The sequence below is a fragment of the Sinohyriopsis cumingii genome, chromosome 6, assembly GCF_028554795.1.
Source record: "Sinohyriopsis cumingii isolate HCF-2022 chromosome 6, ASM2855479v2, whole genome shotgun sequence".
NCBI lineage: Eukaryota > Metazoa > Mollusca > Bivalvia > Unionida > Unionidae > Sinohyriopsis > Sinohyriopsis cumingii.
In genome coordinates this window covers 97,455,568-97,474,601 of record NC_142966.1, presented here as the reverse complement: position 1 = coordinate 97,474,601, position 19,034 = coordinate 97,455,568, and the positions used below count along the sequence as shown (strand labels likewise).

The 19,034-nt window shown below is 39.9% G+C and overlaps 1 protein-coding gene across 2 annotated transcripts in view; it reads left to right on the top strand.

Annotated features, from left to right (window-relative positions):
- LOC149797512 (uncharacterized) overlaps positions 1-13,821 on the top strand; it is a 42,700-nt gene extending 28,879 nt beyond the window's left edge. For both annotated transcript variants that reach the window (XM_089962349.1, XM_089962350.1), the window contains exon 12: positions 13,076-13,821. In XM_089962349.1, the coding sequence (XP_089818475.1) occupies positions 13,076-13,426 (351 nt within the window). In that variant the 3' untranslated portion in view covers positions 13,427-13,821. The remainder of the gene's footprint in view (positions 1-13,075) is intronic.
- Positions 13,822-19,034: the final 5,213 nt, after the last annotated feature.

Sequence of the window (19,034 nt, the reverse complement as noted above, 5' to 3'; positions counted from 1 at the left end):
AGAAGTGCACACGACGTGCAAAGTGAAAGGACTGACTCTGAATCATCGTACCAGTCGAGTGGTCAACTTTGGGGTATTGAAAGAAGCCTTGCAATCGGGAGAGGATGGAAACTTTAAAGTGACCACCTATCAACCGAACAAGATTGTACGTTTACCCACTCATCACATCGTCAGTCGACCCTTGGAAAAAGTCTATCAAATTGTATACCAGAAGCGAGTGCGACTTCCCAATCACTTCACCTTACCGTACGGTCACGTCGGTATTGGTCTGTATATGAAAAGGAACCCTAGGCAAGATCGATAGTTCATTGTTCATTGAAGTAACTTACCATGTCGTTGACGAGGAAGAAACCAAATTGTTTAGGAGTCAAATGTTGGACATCACCGAGACCAGGGTTTTGAGGCTTGGACACAAGAGGTGGCCCAGTATGCACGAGAGTTATTCAAGGAAAAAAGTTACTTTTCAACCTGTGTTAGTGACGGTGCCAGAATAACCCGTCACCCAGGACAGGACTGTCGTGGACAGGCCTGAAAGACCCTTTCGGGAGGACACTTGTGTGACCTTACCCCTACTATAGAACTGGTTAGAACTTTACCCAAAACATGTTGTACAGACACTTGTGTTTATTCCACGTTCATTGTTATCATGTGCCTTTTATTCTTGTACTTACGCCTTTGGCTTTTATGCATTTTTGTCTTTCGTATTCATGTTTGAAACATTCAATAAACGTGTTCTGAAAAAGTATATAAACTCTTGTCTTGTTTGTTTTTCCTGTCACAAGTGACATTTCTCACACCATGGCTACCTCTGCTGTCTCTGCTCCCTCTTCCTCTACTGTCAAAGTCATCGACGAACACTTAGATCGTGCCAGTTGGGAGGCTTTGTATCTTCGCCATCCCTTTAACATGCTCATTGCTGGACCTAGCGGTTCAGGCAAAACCGAATTCGTCAAACGTTTGATCGAACATAAACATCATTTGATCGATCGGCCCCCTCAACGAATCGTGTGGTGTTACAAAGAGTGGCAATCGGCGTACAGCCTCTTGCGAGAAAGTCAAGGCGATTCCATCGTGTTTGTGGAAGGCATTCCTAAAGAAGACGATGGCATCGTCTCTGACTCCCGTCTAACCCATTTGGTCATTTTCGACGACATGTTAGGAGAAGACGAAGAAGAAATTAAACTGTGGTTCACGCGCAAAGGGCATCACCGTAATGCCAGTGTCGTTTACATCACCCAAAATTTGTTTCAACAAAGTAAAGCCCATCGCACCATCAGTCTCAATGCGCATTACGTGGTCTTGTTTAAAAGCCCCCGAGATAAATCGCAAGTGCAAGTCTTAGCCAAATAGTTAGGAACGCCTTGGCTGACTCAGGCGTACGACGATGCCACTCAAACTCCACACGCCTATTTACTCGTCGATTTGAAACCTACGACTCCCGAGGATTTGCGATTTCGTACCCACTTGTTTCACCACTGGTGCCAAGACGGAGGGCCTGTCCTGTACACGTCTCCGTCCTCGACTTCATTTCACTCCCCATAAAAAAAATCTATAAAAACCTCAGACCCTTTTTCGTCTGTCTCACTCTCAGTGCGAACATGACGTCCCTTCAGTCGCATCTTCCCGTCAAATTGATTCGTGCCTTGTATGGCATCAGTCGAGAAAAAGATCCACAAACACGAGCTCGTGTCTTAGAAGCTAGTCTCAAAGAAGTCTTACGATGGTTCACGGTGACGGCACGTCAATTACTCCAAGGAATCATTCAGATTCCTCATCAAACCAAACGCTTTTTCGATCGAAACAAAGTCGCTTTGGTCCAACTGGCCGATCTCCGCATCGACACTCAAACCAAAAAACAAATCATTTTGAAACCTGGAGGGAGCGGTACTCTAGGAGGGGTCATCATTCGCTCACTCTTAAGATGGGATCCTAATGCCCCCAAAGTTATACCCAAGACAAAAGTCCAACGAAGCCCCAAGAAGAAAAAGACCAGGTCCCCAAGGAGAACTTCTCCAGTGGCAGGACCCTCCTCTGACCAGACACCACCCCGGAAAAAGAAAAGAAGCCCCCAGAAAAAGAAAAGTCCACAGAAAACTAGTCGCAAGAGAGGCACTTCAGCCAGGACGCAACCTTACACTCGCAAACCACGACCTGCCACAGCGGTGACTGCGTCTCCGGCAGCTTCACGTTTGTCCACTTCTCCGTTAATGACACCCAGAACTGAAGAGTACTTGGAGACGTTGATCACACCAAGAACTTCTCCGTTGATGACCCCCAAAAGAACTTCCCCAGTGGCAGGACCTTCCAATTTAGTGGCAGTGGCTGCTGCTCACAAAGTACCTTCTCCCAAAATCAAAGTTCAAGAAAGATCGGACATGTTACAAAGTTTACTGGATTTGTCCAAGCAAGAACTGGCTCGATTTAGTCCGTTGCGTACCCCTGCACGACGTGTCATGCCTGTCCTCAAACTGATACGACGTAAAGACAATCAGTGGCGACGCGTTCCAGTATAAAAAAGGCCTGTGACCAAGTCGGGTATCAGTGTTTTTTCGGTGCTCCTGAAGACTCAAAGATGTCACCTTCCAGAAAACCCCAAGGAAAGAAAAGGAAAGGACTGCCACCACGTTTAGCCAAACATGGGGACATGTTATCTGTCCTGTCCAAAGCTTCTCCACCCCTACGAAAAAACTCATTCAAACGGCCTCCAAAGAGGTCATCGATACCGTGTGCGAATGTTGTTTGAACGTTTTGAAAGGCACGATCCCTTTGTCCAAACACCAGAAACAATGCTTAAGCAAACATCGTCACGTTCTTCGCCAAATGGTTTGAAAGAAAATTCCCATTCGTCAAAAAAAGAAGATGTTAGTGCAACGTGGAGGTATTTTACCTCTCTTGTTAGGCCCCATACTGAAAGGAGTCTTGGGAACCATGTTGGGAGGACTGGTGGGAGCAAGATAAAAAGGCCTTCGGAAGTCCCAAGATATCAGAATCGACCCCTGACAACCCCATGGAAGGACGAAAACTAGCTTTAGTGCCTTACAAACGATGGATGGAATACCATCGGTGGCAAGAACAACGCACCCCGCATTTACCTCCCAATCCCCATTTGAGCGAGATGTCCCAGTTACAACACGAATTGCAGTCCTTGATGGATCGCCAAGATTTGTCCGAAACAGAAAAATCGCAAAAGTACGGTCAACTCTTGCAAGACTGCAACTCTTTCACCAGAAAGCTTTAGACGAAACAGCTCTACCCACTCTGAAAGATTTTAAGACCTTGATGAAAAGTCCAGCACCATCACCAGTACCAGTACCAGTACCAGTACCAGTACCACCAGTACCCGTGACCAAGACAGAAAAAGGAGAAGAAGAGGAAGGGTTTCAAACTCCACCAGAAAAAGTACGCAAGTTAACAACACCACCTACCTCCAGAATTGGATGGATTAAAAAGATGATGGCCACCCCTTCTTCCTCACAAGAGAAAAAGAAAGTGAAGACAGAAGTGAAGACAGAAGTGAAACAAGAACCGATATCCCCCGCTCAGACATCCTTCTCCTCTTCGACACCTATTGCTGGCCGCACACGCAAAGCATTGCAATCCAAGAAAATACCCCAAGAGAAAAAGAGTAGCATCCTCCAAGAGTGGGTGTCTTATTAACACACCAACCAACACAAAAAAAAATGGAAAAAGTCTTAGCCAGCATTTACTACGATCCCTCCCATCCTGCAGGTTACGCAGGAGTTCAAAAATTGTATCGTGCTGCCAAAACGCGACTGAAAAGTCTCCGTTTACCTCAAGTGCAACGATGGTTACAAGAACAAGCTACCTACACTTTACACAAACCCATTCGACGCAAGTTTGCCAGAAGTCGCACCCGAGTGGAAGGCATCGATCATCAATGGCAAGCCGATTTAGCCGATGTCTCTCATTTGGCCAGCTACAATCGTGGCTACAAATATTTGTTTTGTGTCATCGACGTCTTTTCCAAATTTGCCTGTGTCGTGCCCTTGACTTCCAAATCGAGCAGCGAGTTAGTGCGAGCCCTGCAACGGGTGTTGAAACAAAGCGGTCGTCACCCTCTTCGATGGCAAACGGACAAAGGCACCGAATTTCTGAACCAAGCTTTCCAAAAAGAATTAAAGAAACGTGACATTCATTTTTTTACCACCGAGAATCCCGAAACCAAAGCCAGCATCGTGGAACGTTTTCAACGCACTTTGAAAGAACGCATGTGGAAATATTTTACGCATCACCACACTCTGAAGTACATCGACATCTTACCGCACCTGGTGCAAGCGTACAACCAATCTTACCATCGAAGCATCGGACGTGCCCCGCAAGACGTGACTCCCGACAACGAAGTGTTGGTGTTTGAGCGTCTGTTTGGTACGTCCCCGACGAGGGCTGTCCCCGAGAAAAGTGGAATGTTGGCCGTAGGAGATTGGGTGCGCATTGGCAAAACCAAACGCACTTTCGACAAAGGTTACTTACCTAACTGGACGACCGAATTGTTTCGCGTCACTGGACGAGTGCATGGCCGTCATCCTGCCGTCTATAAATTGGAAGACATGAACGGAGAAGTGCTCAAAGGAACGTTTTATTTGCCCGAGTTACAACGTGTCACCAAAAAAGAAGACGACGTGTACGACATCGAAAGCATTCTCGAACACAGAACGTAAAGTGGGCAAACGACGTGTCAAAGAAGTCAAAGTGCGTTGGAAAGGATATCCACCCAGTTTTGATTCTTGGATCGACGCTTCGCAAGTCATCGACTATAAAAAGAAGTGACCATCATGCCCTTTCACACAGCAGACGCAGCTACGTCGACCACTCCTCCTTCACCTAGTTCTTCTGTGCAAGATTTACAAAAACAACCCTTGTGGGTGTGGTGTGGAGAACGTGTGCCTAAAACGCAAATCGTCTTTTTCTGCCAAATCTTCGTGGTGTATTGTGTCATCGGGGCAGCCATCGCCAATTTGAGTTTGCAACAAGGAGACAAACAATTGTGGACCATTTTATTGAGCAGTTGCATCGGTTACCTGCTTCCTAATCCCTCCCTGAAATTCTCCTCGAACGGGAACCCCGGGAACCTTGTGTCCAGTGCCAGTGCCAGTCACCACTTCAACCACAATCAGAACCCCATTTTAGACGGAGACACGCCTCTGACGTCCAGTAATATCCCCTCGGACAGCCACAGAACTCTGGAATTATGAGTCACCAAAACCAATTTTACTTAACTTTACCCAGTGACAGTTCCATGGAGGTGTTTCCCAAGAACACGTTGTGCTGTTACACGGCCAAATTACCTCAAGCCATCCAGTTAGATCACGAAGCCCATTGGGAAGTGGCTTTATTAGAAATGATTCACCCGACCCAAGTCCTCAATGTCCTTCCCAATCAAAATTTTTTTGATGTGGAAGTTCATGACGAGCAAATGCAACAGTGGATGGATAGCAATGTCAAATATGACAAGAAAACCCGTACACAAAAGTACACCACCTATCACTTGTTCATTCCCCCAGGCTATTATTTTAGTGGTCAACATTTGGTCAGCACCATAGCCTCCAGGTTTAATGTCGTGTTTCTGAAAGCTTTGGAGCATGTCAACAAAAGTGTCACCATGGAGTACCACAAAACAGCTCGTCGCTTCTTGATGAAATTTGAACGAAGTAAAATCGTGTCCATTTTATTTTGTCCTGAATTGTTTGACATGTTGGGCGGAGACATGGACATGAGAAAGGCCATGCTCAAGAAAAACGAATTACCCATCGTTTACGACAACGAGTCTTTTAGCAAGTTATTTCGTGCCCCGGTAGAACTGAACCAAGGACTGAATTTGATGTTCGTGTATTCCGATGTGGTGGTGTACAACGTGGTGGGACACACCTCCGTACCGTTACTGCGTGTCATTCCTTTCAAAGTAGATTCTGCCACGAACGCTGACGAGGAAGGTGGAAACACTTACCACGTCCACCGCGAATTTGTACATCCTCACTATTTGCCTGTCAGTAAGTCGTATTTGGACACGGTCAACATTGCTATAAAAGGAGATCTGGGACAAAATATTCCATTCACCAAAGGAAAAGTCACGGTGAAACTCCATTTTCGAAAACGGTTCTCTCACGACTCGTAAGTAAGTCATGTATCCAGTGTACCGAGGGGTTGCTCGACAGCGAGGACACGGCTTAGGAGACATGTTAAAATCGGCCTTTCGTTCGGTGGCCCCGGTGTTGAAACCGATGGTGACACGCGGATTGCACGCCTTGAAAGATGCGGCACTGACGCAAGGCAAAGAATTTCTCCAAAATGTCATCATCGACAAACAAAACCCTAAAGAAGCCTTCATGAGGGCAGGCAAAAATGTCTTGCTGCAAACGGGCAAAGACATTTTAGGCCAACGAGAAACACCTATAAATGCCCTGCACGCTACCGAGTCAGGCATTCAGCAAGGACAAGGCAGAAAGAGACGACGAAGAAAACACCCTTTCACCAGACTTCAAGCGAGAAAGGCCAAGAAAAGAAGAACCGTTCGAGACTTAGACGTTTTCGATTATTGAGAAAAGAGAGAAAAAAATGATGCACCGAGAATCTTGCGCTTGTTCCAAGACGGAACTGGATCTGTTTGCCATGCCCCCTACCATGATGACCATGCAAGAATCCCAGTGGGTGGAATTTCACCCCGTCTCCTCACTGACCGATTCCGCTCCCATCGAGTTTGAAATCAAAGGACAGCCCGAAGATTACATCGATCTGAATAGCAGTTACTTGTACCTGAAAGTCAAAATTCTAGATAAGACTGGAGGTGCTATAGACGATGAAGCAGTAGCTCCCGTCAACAATTTCATGCATTCCTTGTTCAGTGGAGTGGACTTGTACTTGAATAACAAACTGGTCAGTAGCAGCATGGATACTTACCCTTATCGTGCCTACCTGGAAAATCTCTTGACGTACGGAATAGATGCCAAGAACACTCATCTCAATGCCTGTGTGGTATGGGAAGCTGACGAACCTACCAAGTTTGAAATATTGGAAACTGATGAAAAGAAAGACAACAATGATGGATTTGTAGAACGAAGAAAGAGAATCACGGGAGCCGACACAAGTTTAGAACTGATGGATCGTTTGCATTTGGACATGTGGTTGCAAGAAAAGTATTTGCTGAACGGGGTGGATGTCCGCCTGAGACTGAATCGTAGCAGTGCCGCTTTCCATTTGATGGCTGATAGTGACGGTTACAAAACCAAAATCCTAGAAGCCAGACTCTACGTACGCCGTGTGGAAGTGTTACCTAAAGTGGGAAACGATATCAGTCAGACGTTGAGTAGAACGACCGCCAAGTATCCCATACGACGCGTGGAAGTGAAAACCTTCACCATTCCCAAGGGACAGCGATCCATGATCGAAGATCATCTGTTCCAAGGACAGTTACCCAAACGTTTGATCGTTGGTATCGTCGAGAATACAGCCTTCAACGGAGCTGCCGAAAAAAATCCTTTCTACTTTCAACACTTTGGCGTGTCCAAAATCGAAGTCAGTCGCGATAGCAAGACCTTGTGTACCCGACCTTTCGAACCTGACTTTACCAAGAAGAATTACTTGAGATTGTACTTGTCCCTGTACGAAGCCACCGGACAGTTAGGAACCAATACCAGTCACGGTATTACGTACGAGGATTATGCAGGAGGCTACGCTTTGTGGGCTTTCGATTTCACTCCAGACCAAGGCAGCGACGAGGGACATTTCTACCCTATAAAATCCGGCCAGATTCGTGTGGAAATTCAGTTTAAAGACCGAGACCCTGATGAAACGGTGAACGTCATCCTGTATGCAGAATTCGATAATACCATAGAAATCAACAGTTTGAGAGAAGTCATCCTAGATTACTAGAAACCATGGAAGACTGTTATCCCTCTTTACCTAGTGGAGAAACTTTTAGTGTTGGATTATTGTTAAAAAATGTTAGAGTTCTTGTTGTTTAGTGTTAAGTGATTTTTGAATAAAAAATGTTGTGTTTTGAAAAAAATTGTTTGATGTTATATTGTTGGATTATTGTTAAAAATGTTAGAGTTGTTGTTTAGTGTTAAGTGATTTTTGAATAAAAAATGTTGTGTTTTGAAAAAAAATGCCTTTGTCTTTTGTTTAGCTATAAGAATGTTGGATTGATGCTCTTTCATTTCTTACTATCCCTCTCATGACACTCACTAAACGTTGCGACTCAAAAACCGTGTGGGGGATGTTTTCCTTCACGTCCGCGCTTTAACTTTAAGAACCGGGTTGTTTCCAGTCTAACCATCCATTGTCGACTCATCCTCCTAAGAAGATGTCCTCCAAACTAGCTAAACTCAACGAAGCCTACGTGAATTTGCATAGGGTCAGACACAGTCTGATACCGAAGCCAGAAGAAATAGAGAATGTGAGAATGTTAAAAATCACTGAAGACCTGATAGAAGAGCTCTTCAGAGAAGAAATGAACAGGGAAAAAGAAGAATGGACAGAGAAGTACAGACTTCAGAGACAGCAGCAACAACAACAACAAGAGCAACAGCAGCAGCAACCTGAACCTGACAGAGGCTTTGTCGATTGCCGTATCGACACCAAAGAGTTCTTCTTTTCTTTCCGAAGAAGCAGACCTATCGCCAGAAAGTCTATCCTCAGAGGACATCGCATTCTTAGAAACTAAAAAATAGAATGCCATAGCAAACAAAAAAAAACAGCCCTTTTCAGGGCTGCCCCAATACTCTAGAAAAGAAATAACAATCGATTTGCCAATGTGTGTAGGTAGAGTAGTGTGAAAAAAAACACTAACTCTTTTTTAAAAAATGTGAGGGTATGTGTTTGTGTGTTAGTAAGTGCTTAAGTAAGTTGGTATGAATAGTAGATTAAAATCATGGTTTTTTTTGGTGTTTGAGGTGTATATTTGGAGTTAGATTGAATTGCTTTGCGTATGTGGATAGTCTAATGAAGTGATTTATAAAAAATTTTAAAATAGTGATGGGTAGCATAAAAAAGTGAGTGAGTGTTTCTTTTAGGTCCGCGCGTTGTTGTTTTTGGTCATGATGTAGGTAACATCAATTTTAACAAAAATTCATAAATAGAATACTCACGGGCAAAACCAAGCTGGCTAACAGCTTCGGACAGTACATAGGACCACAACCACATAACCCTAACTGCTACCACTGCAGGGTCCCAGAAGACATAGAGCATATTTTTAACAACTGCCATACACTTGAAAAAGAAAGGGCTAAGTTTAAAGTTAAACAGCATAAAATTGGATCCCCTACAACATACCCAGAATTCTTGATGAACACAAACCCCAATATTAATCTAACATTCAAAAATATCATAAGTTTTATACACGAATCCAATCTACTCAAAAAAATCTAAGAAAGTAAATCAAAGACCAGTTAAAAATATAACAAATCACTGTTTGGGAATTATGACGGCCGGCTCGGTCTCGTGGGTTCACAGACTGACACAGCCGTTCATAGCCCGAATAATAAAAACCAGTTAAGGACGAATATTACAAAATCACTGTTTGGGAATTATGACGGCCTGCTAGGTCTCGTAGGTTCACAAACTGACACAGCCGTTCATACCCCGAATAATAAAAACCAATTAAGGCCACAAAAAATTAAAATAGGAAAATAGGAATTAATTAAAACATGACTCCATAATAACATACAAACAACCATAAAACAAGTTTTCATTCCAAACCAATAAGATAGGGAATCAAAATAAATAAGGAATTCATGAATAAAAAAAAAAGAAAACCAAAAAAAAAAAAAAAAAAAAAAAAAAAAAAATACTCCTAACCGTCTCCTTGTCTCTTAAACAACATCTGGCTGAACTTTTAAATCAAGCTTCCACAGCTATTTCTACTAACATACTCAGCCAAATCCAGGCAATGTTGGCAGACGACACTGAAGAATTTGAAACTTCCACGCTGGCAGCGGCCCTGGAAGTATCATCATCCAGCGGCAATGAAGCTGATGAACCTGCACCACCTAAACAGAGTGGAAAAAAGGAAGGCTCTGTCTACCGGAATATCGGACTGGGAAAGGCAATTGATGATATCAAAAAAGCGGGCCACTTCGTCAATGCCACAAGACCGGGTGTCCTAATGTGACCTCATCGCTGCCGACCAATCGTGGCGGGAGTCACATACTGCTTGGTTTGACACCTGGGGCATTTCAATCCAACTAAGAAACACGAGTGTGTGGTGTGACTATTCCCACTCATGTCTATTAGCCTTTCAGTCAGGTTGTTAAGGACTAGTTAGTCCTACACCTGAGTGGCTAAATTAAAAAGTACTCTTTGAGTACATAAAAGCCTGGGGGATGAGGCTCCTTTTCCTTCCCCCAGGAGTAATTAAAAATCACGCAGTGCGTGAATAAAAAAGTGGTACATGTTCAAAAGAACGAAAACCACTATAATCCAACTAACTAACTAACTAACTAACATCAATTTTATGTTTTTTAGGGGGATGTTTTCCTTCACGTCCGCGCTTTCACTATAAATTGAAACTCGCTGGGCAGTCTAGCTACCTTTGTTGATTGATCAACACCAAAAATGAACACGAGACTGTCTAAACTGTTGGAACTTCATGTGCATCTGGAATATGCCAGGCGCCTGTTGAATGAACTGGCCGCGGAAGCCATTGTGGAGGAGGGAAGGATAAGAGAGGAGGAGGAAAGAAGAAAAAAAGAAGAGGAGGAGAGAAGATATAAAGAAGAAGAAGAAGAGGAAAGAAGATACAAAGAGGAGGAGAGAAGAAACAAAGAAGAGGAGGAGGAGAAGGAAAAGAAGAGAAGAAGAATAAATTTCAGAATCCCAGAGAGCGAAAATTGGGATTCTGAAGCGACATATCCTGCCTCTGCTCTCTCCCCCAAAAAAGTAAAAAGTAACTGGGGGATAAGATGTGTTTGTGGCACCAGGCCTGGAAGGTGCCACCATTAACCAGGTGTCCATGAAGTTCCAAAAAAACAGCCCTTTTCAGGGCTACCCAATACTCTAGAAAAGAAATAACCATCAATTTGCCAATGTGTAGGTAGAGTAGTGTGAATATAAACACTAACTCTTTTCTAAGATAGTGTGAGGGTATGTGTTTGTGTGTTGGTGCTTGTAAGAGCTAAGGTATGTTTGTGTGAATAGTAGATTATGGGTTTCTTTATTGTTTCTTAGCGTATGTGGAGAGTATAGTTTGGGTTTTGTAACCGCTCACGTACGATTGTGTGGATAGTAGATTATGGATTTTGTTTATTGTTTCTTAGCGTATGTGGAGAGTATAGTTTGGGTTTTGTAAGCGCTCACGTACGATTGTGTGGATAGTAGATTATGGATTTGTTTATTGTTTCTTAGCGTATGTGTTTGTGTGTTTGTGTTTGTGTGTTTGTGTTTGTACCCGCTCACGTACGATTGTGTGGATAGTAGATTATGGATTTGTTTATTGTTTCTTAGCGTATGGGAAGAGTATAGTTTGGGTTTTGTAAGCGCTCACGTACGATTGTGAGGATAGTAGATTATGGATTTTGTTTATTGTTTCTTAGCGTATGTGTTTGTGTGTTTGTGTTTGTGTGTTTGTGTTTGTACCCGCTCACGTACGATTGTGTGGATAGTAGATTATGGATTTGTTTATTGTTTCTTAGCGTATGTGGAGAGTATAGTTTGGGTTTTATTATATGAAATGAAAAAGTAGGAGATGTTTTCCTTCACGTCCGCGCGTTGTTTGGTCATGATCTAGGTAAGATCAATTTTACGTTTTAGGGGGATGTTTTCCTTCACGTACGCGCTTTAAGTATAAGAACCCACAGTATTCGTCGTTCAAACCATTCTGCAAAGAATAAAAAAAGAAGATGGCTTCTAACCAAATGGACAAAATACAAACATTACAAGACGTTTTAGACAACTTAGGAATGATGGAGCAGATGTTGATAAGACTGGTTGAAGACCATTATTCCTATAGTCCCCATCGTGTAAAGATGGAAATTAATAACTTAAAAAAGGTAAAGGACAAGATTAGTGGTGTCATGAAAGAGATAAAGAAGGAGAAGGAGGATGAAGAGGAAAGAATAAGAATAAGCAAATGGAACGAAAAGATTGAAAAAGAAGAAGAAAATGAGAAGAGGAAGAAAGAAGAGGAGGAAGAGAAGAAGAAGAAAGAAGAGCAGGAGAAAAAAAAGAAAGAAAAGAAGAGAAAGAGTGTTGGAGATAAAATAAGAACTTGGTGGAGAAAAAGAAGAAACTAGAAGCAGAAGAAAACCCAAAGGCCCTTTTCAGGGCCAGCCATATTTCTCGAAAAGAGATAGCCTTTCCATTGCCTACCCCTTTTTTTTAAATTTAAATTTAAATTTAAATGTAAAAAAACTTTTTAAAAAAAAAAAAAAAAATCCCAAAAGCCCAAACTCTATTCCCCATGTTAATTTCCCTTGTCCCTAGACAGACCCAAACTCTATGTTAAATTCCCATTGTCCCTAAAGTGGCCCAGCGTTTTTCTCCATGTTAATTTCCCTTGTCGCTAATCTGACCCACGATTTTTCGCCATGTTAAATTTCCCTTGTCGCTAATCTGACCCAGGGGTCTCTGTAATGCTAATTCCCATTGTCGCTAATCTCACCCCATTTACTACTCACGTGACTGAGGAGCCATATCTCAATCACCTTGGACTATTAAGTTATCATTTTGTATCCAAGCAAAATGACACTTCAGTAGACCAAGTTAACTATTTTGATATCTTCATAACAGAAGGACATTTCGTTCCACTGTATAAAAATCTCGTTTGTTTTCGTCATATATTTCATAATATGGTGACGAACACTACAGATGTAGCAATTTCTTAAAATAATGTTATTATAGTTTTTGTTTTGTTTTGTTTTGCTGTTTTGTTTAGGATGGGGCATTAATAAAAACTTAATATTACATGAACTTAGCAGTTTAGGTTTTATACGATTTAAGAGTCATTCCTTAATCGTTAAGTTCATCGAATATGATCTTTCTTTAAATATCACTCACTTTTCATTTATATGAAATTTGTCCATATGATATTGCAATTTCATTAATTGTGTCCTTTGATCCTAAGGAAATACAAATAATACTCATGTCAACAATTGGTGAACCAGAAGTTGCTGCTTGTAGCCGTTTTATCGAAGAGTGCATCAGGATATGTTGGTTGATGTGCATTAAAGACCCACCGATGTACATTTTCTGCGACAAGGAAGCAGCTTTCGACCAAACTAAGTATGTGCCGTATACTAAAACGGGGCCAGAAGTTTCCTATGTTGTGTGGCCTGCACTGTATCTACACAGAAATGGCCCTGTTATGAGAAAGGGAGTAGCTCAAGGTGAAAGCAAGGAAGAGCGAGCACGGAATAGAAAAGTTAATGCAGCAAACCGGGTATCACGCAGACACTGTCACGAACAAGAAGATTAGCCCGACATTATGGATTCGATGAGAGAAAAATAGGACACCAGACAAAGAAGTCATTTATAAGAAGCACCAAACCAAACCATATTTCTCCGGTTAAATTATCTACATAATTTATCTCTGCCCTTTATGTATGCATCGAGTCATCACTTCCATTCTTAAATTATAGTTATCGAAAATGTTTAATGGCGGTATGCAACTGTTTGTTTCCAGTGGAGTATCCTCTTTTTTAAATATAAGTGAAATATTTTCTAAACATAAATACCGAGCGTTAAACCATTTTCATGACAATGAGACGGTGTTCTGCTTGTTCGTTGTTGTATATTTCTTAAATGTAGCACTTCATTATTTAATTATAAAATGTTCGTATTTCAAAATGTAATCATAAAACTTACTATCTCTTTAAGTTTCCTCTTATATTTGTACATGCTAATTTTTCATAGTAGTTTGTTGCCGGTATATTTTGCTTTCTTTCTTTTCCTTTTTTCTCTTACTTCCTATCTTCTTTGTTCTTTTTATTTCATGTTTCTGGTGGGTTTTCATACTTTTTAATTCGTCTTCCGGTAGTTCATATTACTGTTACTAGACATTGTATTATTTCCGATGTATGTCGTATAGGTGATCACTTATGCTTAGTGTTATCTCGTAGTTCTGGAGGCTGGATAAAGTGTGTACATTTCTCTAGCCGAGCTGTTCGAATCTGCACTCTAAAAAGAAAGAAATCTAAAACTGAGTTGGGTTCATCCGCAGGTATGGTCTGTATTCCTTTTCTTGGGGGAGTGGGATGATAGTTTTCAGTATACTGGTCGAGTATTGATAGATTGAATGAGCAAATAGCCATAATCGTTTCACTAACGTACAAACACCATAATAACGTTAAAATGTAAGTCTGGGAGGGTTCAGGTGCTACATATCCTCTTTGTGTAAATTACAGTGGAGAGAAACAGGTAGCTCTTATACAGTAGTCTGTACTTTACCCGATAGTTACGAAAAAGAGAGAAATAGCTAACGTCATGTACAGTCGAAACAAACAAAAAAGAAAACAATTGTTTTGAATCTATTATATTAAGTCAAACATGGAAGAAAAGAGTTGAGGATATACCTTGAATACAATATTTAAATATCCGTTACGCCCTTATTGCCATTAAACAAAGAATGAAAATCGACAATATTTAAAGAAATGTGCCGAAGGAAAATGATGGGAATGGGTAAAACGCTAAGATGTCAGTGGTTCGTCAACTTAAGGGACAAACGACAATGCAACACGTTCAGTGGTAACACATAAAACTGTCCACTAGCAGGAAATGCCCACTGTACAAAATGCAGTGATTAATGGATGGAATTAAATTAGAAAATATGTACTTTACGCTTAAAAGTGAACGAGGAGACAGAAGACCCAAGATTTGATGACTTGTGTATTGTGGAAAAAGTAATGGAAGTAACAGAAAAGATAGTACTTCATGATTTCATCTGAATAAATCGACTGACTGGAATGCATATTAGAGTATATCCGTAATAGTTTAAGACAAAGTTATACATATCTGACGTGTGTTAACATCTAAAACACAAACAAGCTTGATATGTTAATGCATATACCAGATATAATTTAAATAAGATAAAACAGCAGTTCCCAATATCAATAATTATACAAACGAAAATAATCACGGGAAATATCACTGAATTCTCCAACTGAGATAAAAGTAAAAGAAAATACCCATGAGTCTCATGTTGAAAATTGTTGTTGAGTGAGAATTGTATAAGCAGTATGTACAGGAACAAGAAAGCGATCTACCGTGTACTGTTGTCTCTGTAACTTGTGCCACTGTTTAGGAACTTCAAGTCGCATTTCTATAAGTATATAGTAGTGTTTTAGCTTTCGTACTTGTGGGAAGTGATTTTTTTTTTTTAAAAATATTTCATTCTGTAAGTTTCTAGAGTCATTTAGAAAGTTTTTAAAACAAATATCTTTTTGCTATTATCATAAAGAAGCTTTCCTTTTTCATTTGATTCAGATATTAAATTCTTCTCTTCTGTAAGCTTGAGCATGCATAAGACAACCCTAGGGAAGGCAAGATGACTCTTAGATAATGGCTTATTGATCGTATATTTTTTACATAGGAAACAATAGTGAACAATACTTAAGCAAAAATAAATAAATTATCACGAATCTTTAAAATGCTGTTATTTGCATTTGTGAAGAAATTCGCTTTAAATTAAACATATGGTGACATAAGATGAATTTATTATTAAGGTACGTAATTAACGGATAGAAATAGAAGAATATGTAAATATCAAACCAAGAAAATGATGTATGAAAAGAAAGGGGGGAGAGAGGTTTGCCAAACCTGAATGTTTTATTTATGTTTCTATTTCAATTAAATATCTGGCAAATATCTGTACATAACTTAAATAAAATAACTATAAATGAAATAGATTTTGCTAAAATACCGTGGCATTTTAACAGTACAATCTTTAAAAGCTCATATATGTCCACGTTTATATGAGAAGGCAACGGTTTCTTTGTTAAACCAATTTGCCCTCATAATCTTCATGATGAAGAAACGTACCTCTAAATAATTTGTCTGGACGGCGTCATCATTAGGAATAAGCCTTTTAGCTTGTCATTGAAATGTAATCAGCTAGGGTCTTATGATGATATATTTGTAGAGTTTGCATCCTTCCTTGAAATACGAAGGATAAATAATCGTAAATTATAAGATTAATCATACAGATTACAGAGAACGTCGAAGAATGATTCTACAAGTTGTGATCATTTCACTCTAATGGTCGACTCTTCTGCAAACGAATGTTTAAGTTTCTATTATACAATGTGCATACACTCGAATTGTTGCGATGTCCCATACCATAAAGTAAGAAAAATATTAGTGTAAAGAATATGTGCGAAAAATCATGCAGTTCCATCTCTATTCATCTCCGTAAAGCTTGTTTACCTTGCTGTTATAGTTGCTGCTGTTGTTGTTTATTTTCTCGATTCCCTGCATCGATGATTAAAATACGGTTGATACTGTATTCACAGATAAGCTCTCTTCAACCTGACTGTACGGTTTGGGAATATCCGACTCTTCAACCTGACTATACGGTTTGGGAATACCCAACTCTTCAACCTGACTATACGGTTTGGAAATACCCGACGCTTCAACCTGACTATACGGTTTGGGAATACCCGACCCTTCAACCTGGCTATACGGTTTGGGAATACCCGACTCTTCAAACTGACTATACGGTTTGGGAATACCCGACTCTTCAACCTGACTATGCGGTTTGGGAATATCCAACTCTTCAACCTGACTATACGGTTTGGGAATACCCGACTCTTCAACCTGACTATATGGTTTGGGAATATCCGACTCTTCAACCTGACTATACGGTTTGGGAATATCCGACTCTTCAACCTGACTATACGGTTTGGGAATACCTGATCGCTGCATTTAGTGACAAGTCTTTCTTAAATATTCACTTCAAGTTTGAAATATGACAAAATTTGTTTCTATTATAAATGATATAGATCTTGCAATTCAGACCCTGTCGCATAAAAGTTCAGATTAAGGATGGATAGTTTTATTATAAAAGCTATAAATGGAGATATAAATACACAGTAACATATATCCTATGATGTTTGACAGCCATTAATCCTCGAAACTTGCCTTCCATTTCCCTGCAAGGATCTCAAGTAGTTTTTTTAAATTTGCTATAATTCTTATCTTTTACAGAACGTGTATTGACTGATATTATACACTTTAGCAGTGTAGTAATAATGAGGCAGTAAGCAAGAACGAAAACCTGAAAATCATAATTTTATATCATTATGTCTTTTGTCGAAAATGTGTGAAATTAGTACGATTAATGACGATAACAGTTATTTAACAGTTAGTTTGAGAGAAAAGATGTTACTCATTACACCACTATTCTCGTTGATTTTGAGTTATAGGATTCAGAAATATATTTTTTATATCTTGCCTATAAAACAACAAATAAGTCGAACTTACAATTTATGATTGAAATATTAAAAATGTACTATCTTTCTGAATTATATATGCCAAAGAAAAACAATTTATTTTATCAAAACTCTCTGACTCGTTTTGCAGGTATGAACTTATAACAGTACAAAATAATTAACAGTCAAGAAACTATTTTAAATTGCTAACAAGAATTTATTTTATTTTTGGCTGTATATTGAAAGGTATATTATAGTGTTCAATCACTATTAACCTTCAAGAATTAATGTTTCTGAAATGGCCATTAGCTTCAAAAGGGTCATCCTCCTATCATTGGTAACGTATTTTATTTTTAATATGTAAAATAAAGCTCTCATTAATAACTGGTGCGGAAAGTTTTAGAGGAATATACATTTGCGCACCTTTGTCGGTTTCGAAGTGAGTTATTAAATTTACAGTTATTGAATACAATGAAGCAAAGCACATATTATTATTGCAATTAACACAGGTAGTTCAATAATGGACTAATTTGTCAACATTGCACAAAATATATAAGCCTTGTGTCAGACTCCCTGTGATTTCGAAAAAATAGAATGGGAACGCAGTGCAATAACACAAGTATTATATTTTGACACGAAAGTTAAAGAAAAGGTTTTCGGAAATTACAGTCTCCGTACGTTTCGTCCTAAAGCACTGTTTTCTTATTGAGCAATAAAGATCATAGAGGACAAACTTTCCAGATTATGAAGGGCTATCATCTAAAGAAACAAAGAACCCAGTAACTGAACATAATTACATATCCAGAAAGCCTCTGTTGTCTATGAATGTGGCTAAATAATTTGTTTGAACGCTGTCCGCAGAAGAAAAAGAAGAAGAAGAACAACAACAACAACAACAAGAATGAATGAATGAATGCCAATAGAGGTGAGGGAGACTTGACAAATTAACAGGAACAAAAATAACATACGGTGAGTTAAACATAGCAATTTCTTGATTATGGGGTTTCATTTAAGTCAAATTCGCCATGTTCTCGCATCTGTAATATCCAGTCTTTTTTATCTAGCCACGTTCATTGTTAATCCATTGTGAATTCATGTGAATGACATAATATAAATCTCGGGTGACACCAGGAATTGGACATCAATAAAATATTATTACTCAAGGGAAGGAACTCCTTCTGCTCCTCGACTTTAGTTGTTGGAATTTATACCCATTCGCAAATCCCACTGAAAATCTGCATCAAATTATTTCGTGTCTTCCTGACGTCACATATACCCTGGCAATAAAGCTCACAAAGTATGCATAGACCTTTCTGAAATTGATCCAAGTTACGCCTGAACGCTTTTTTTGTAGGAGAAAATCGCTTGCACTGTATCAATACTTGCAAAAAAAAATATATAGGACTTACTGCGCTAGGTAGGTGTTAGGTCAATCTGAAATTTTAACATCAGTCAGTTAGCGGTGTTAGCTATTTGTTTTCCTTTTTGGGGAATTGTGTTGAACTACTCGTAAAATCATCTGTGTGCAAGCCTGAAACGTCTTTCAGAGATGGGTAGGCAAATTCACTTCGTACTGTAAGGGCACATTTTTTGCAAGCATATTATACTTTGTATCGTTTGTGTGGACACCTCCAGATTTCCAGCTATTCGCCCCAACAC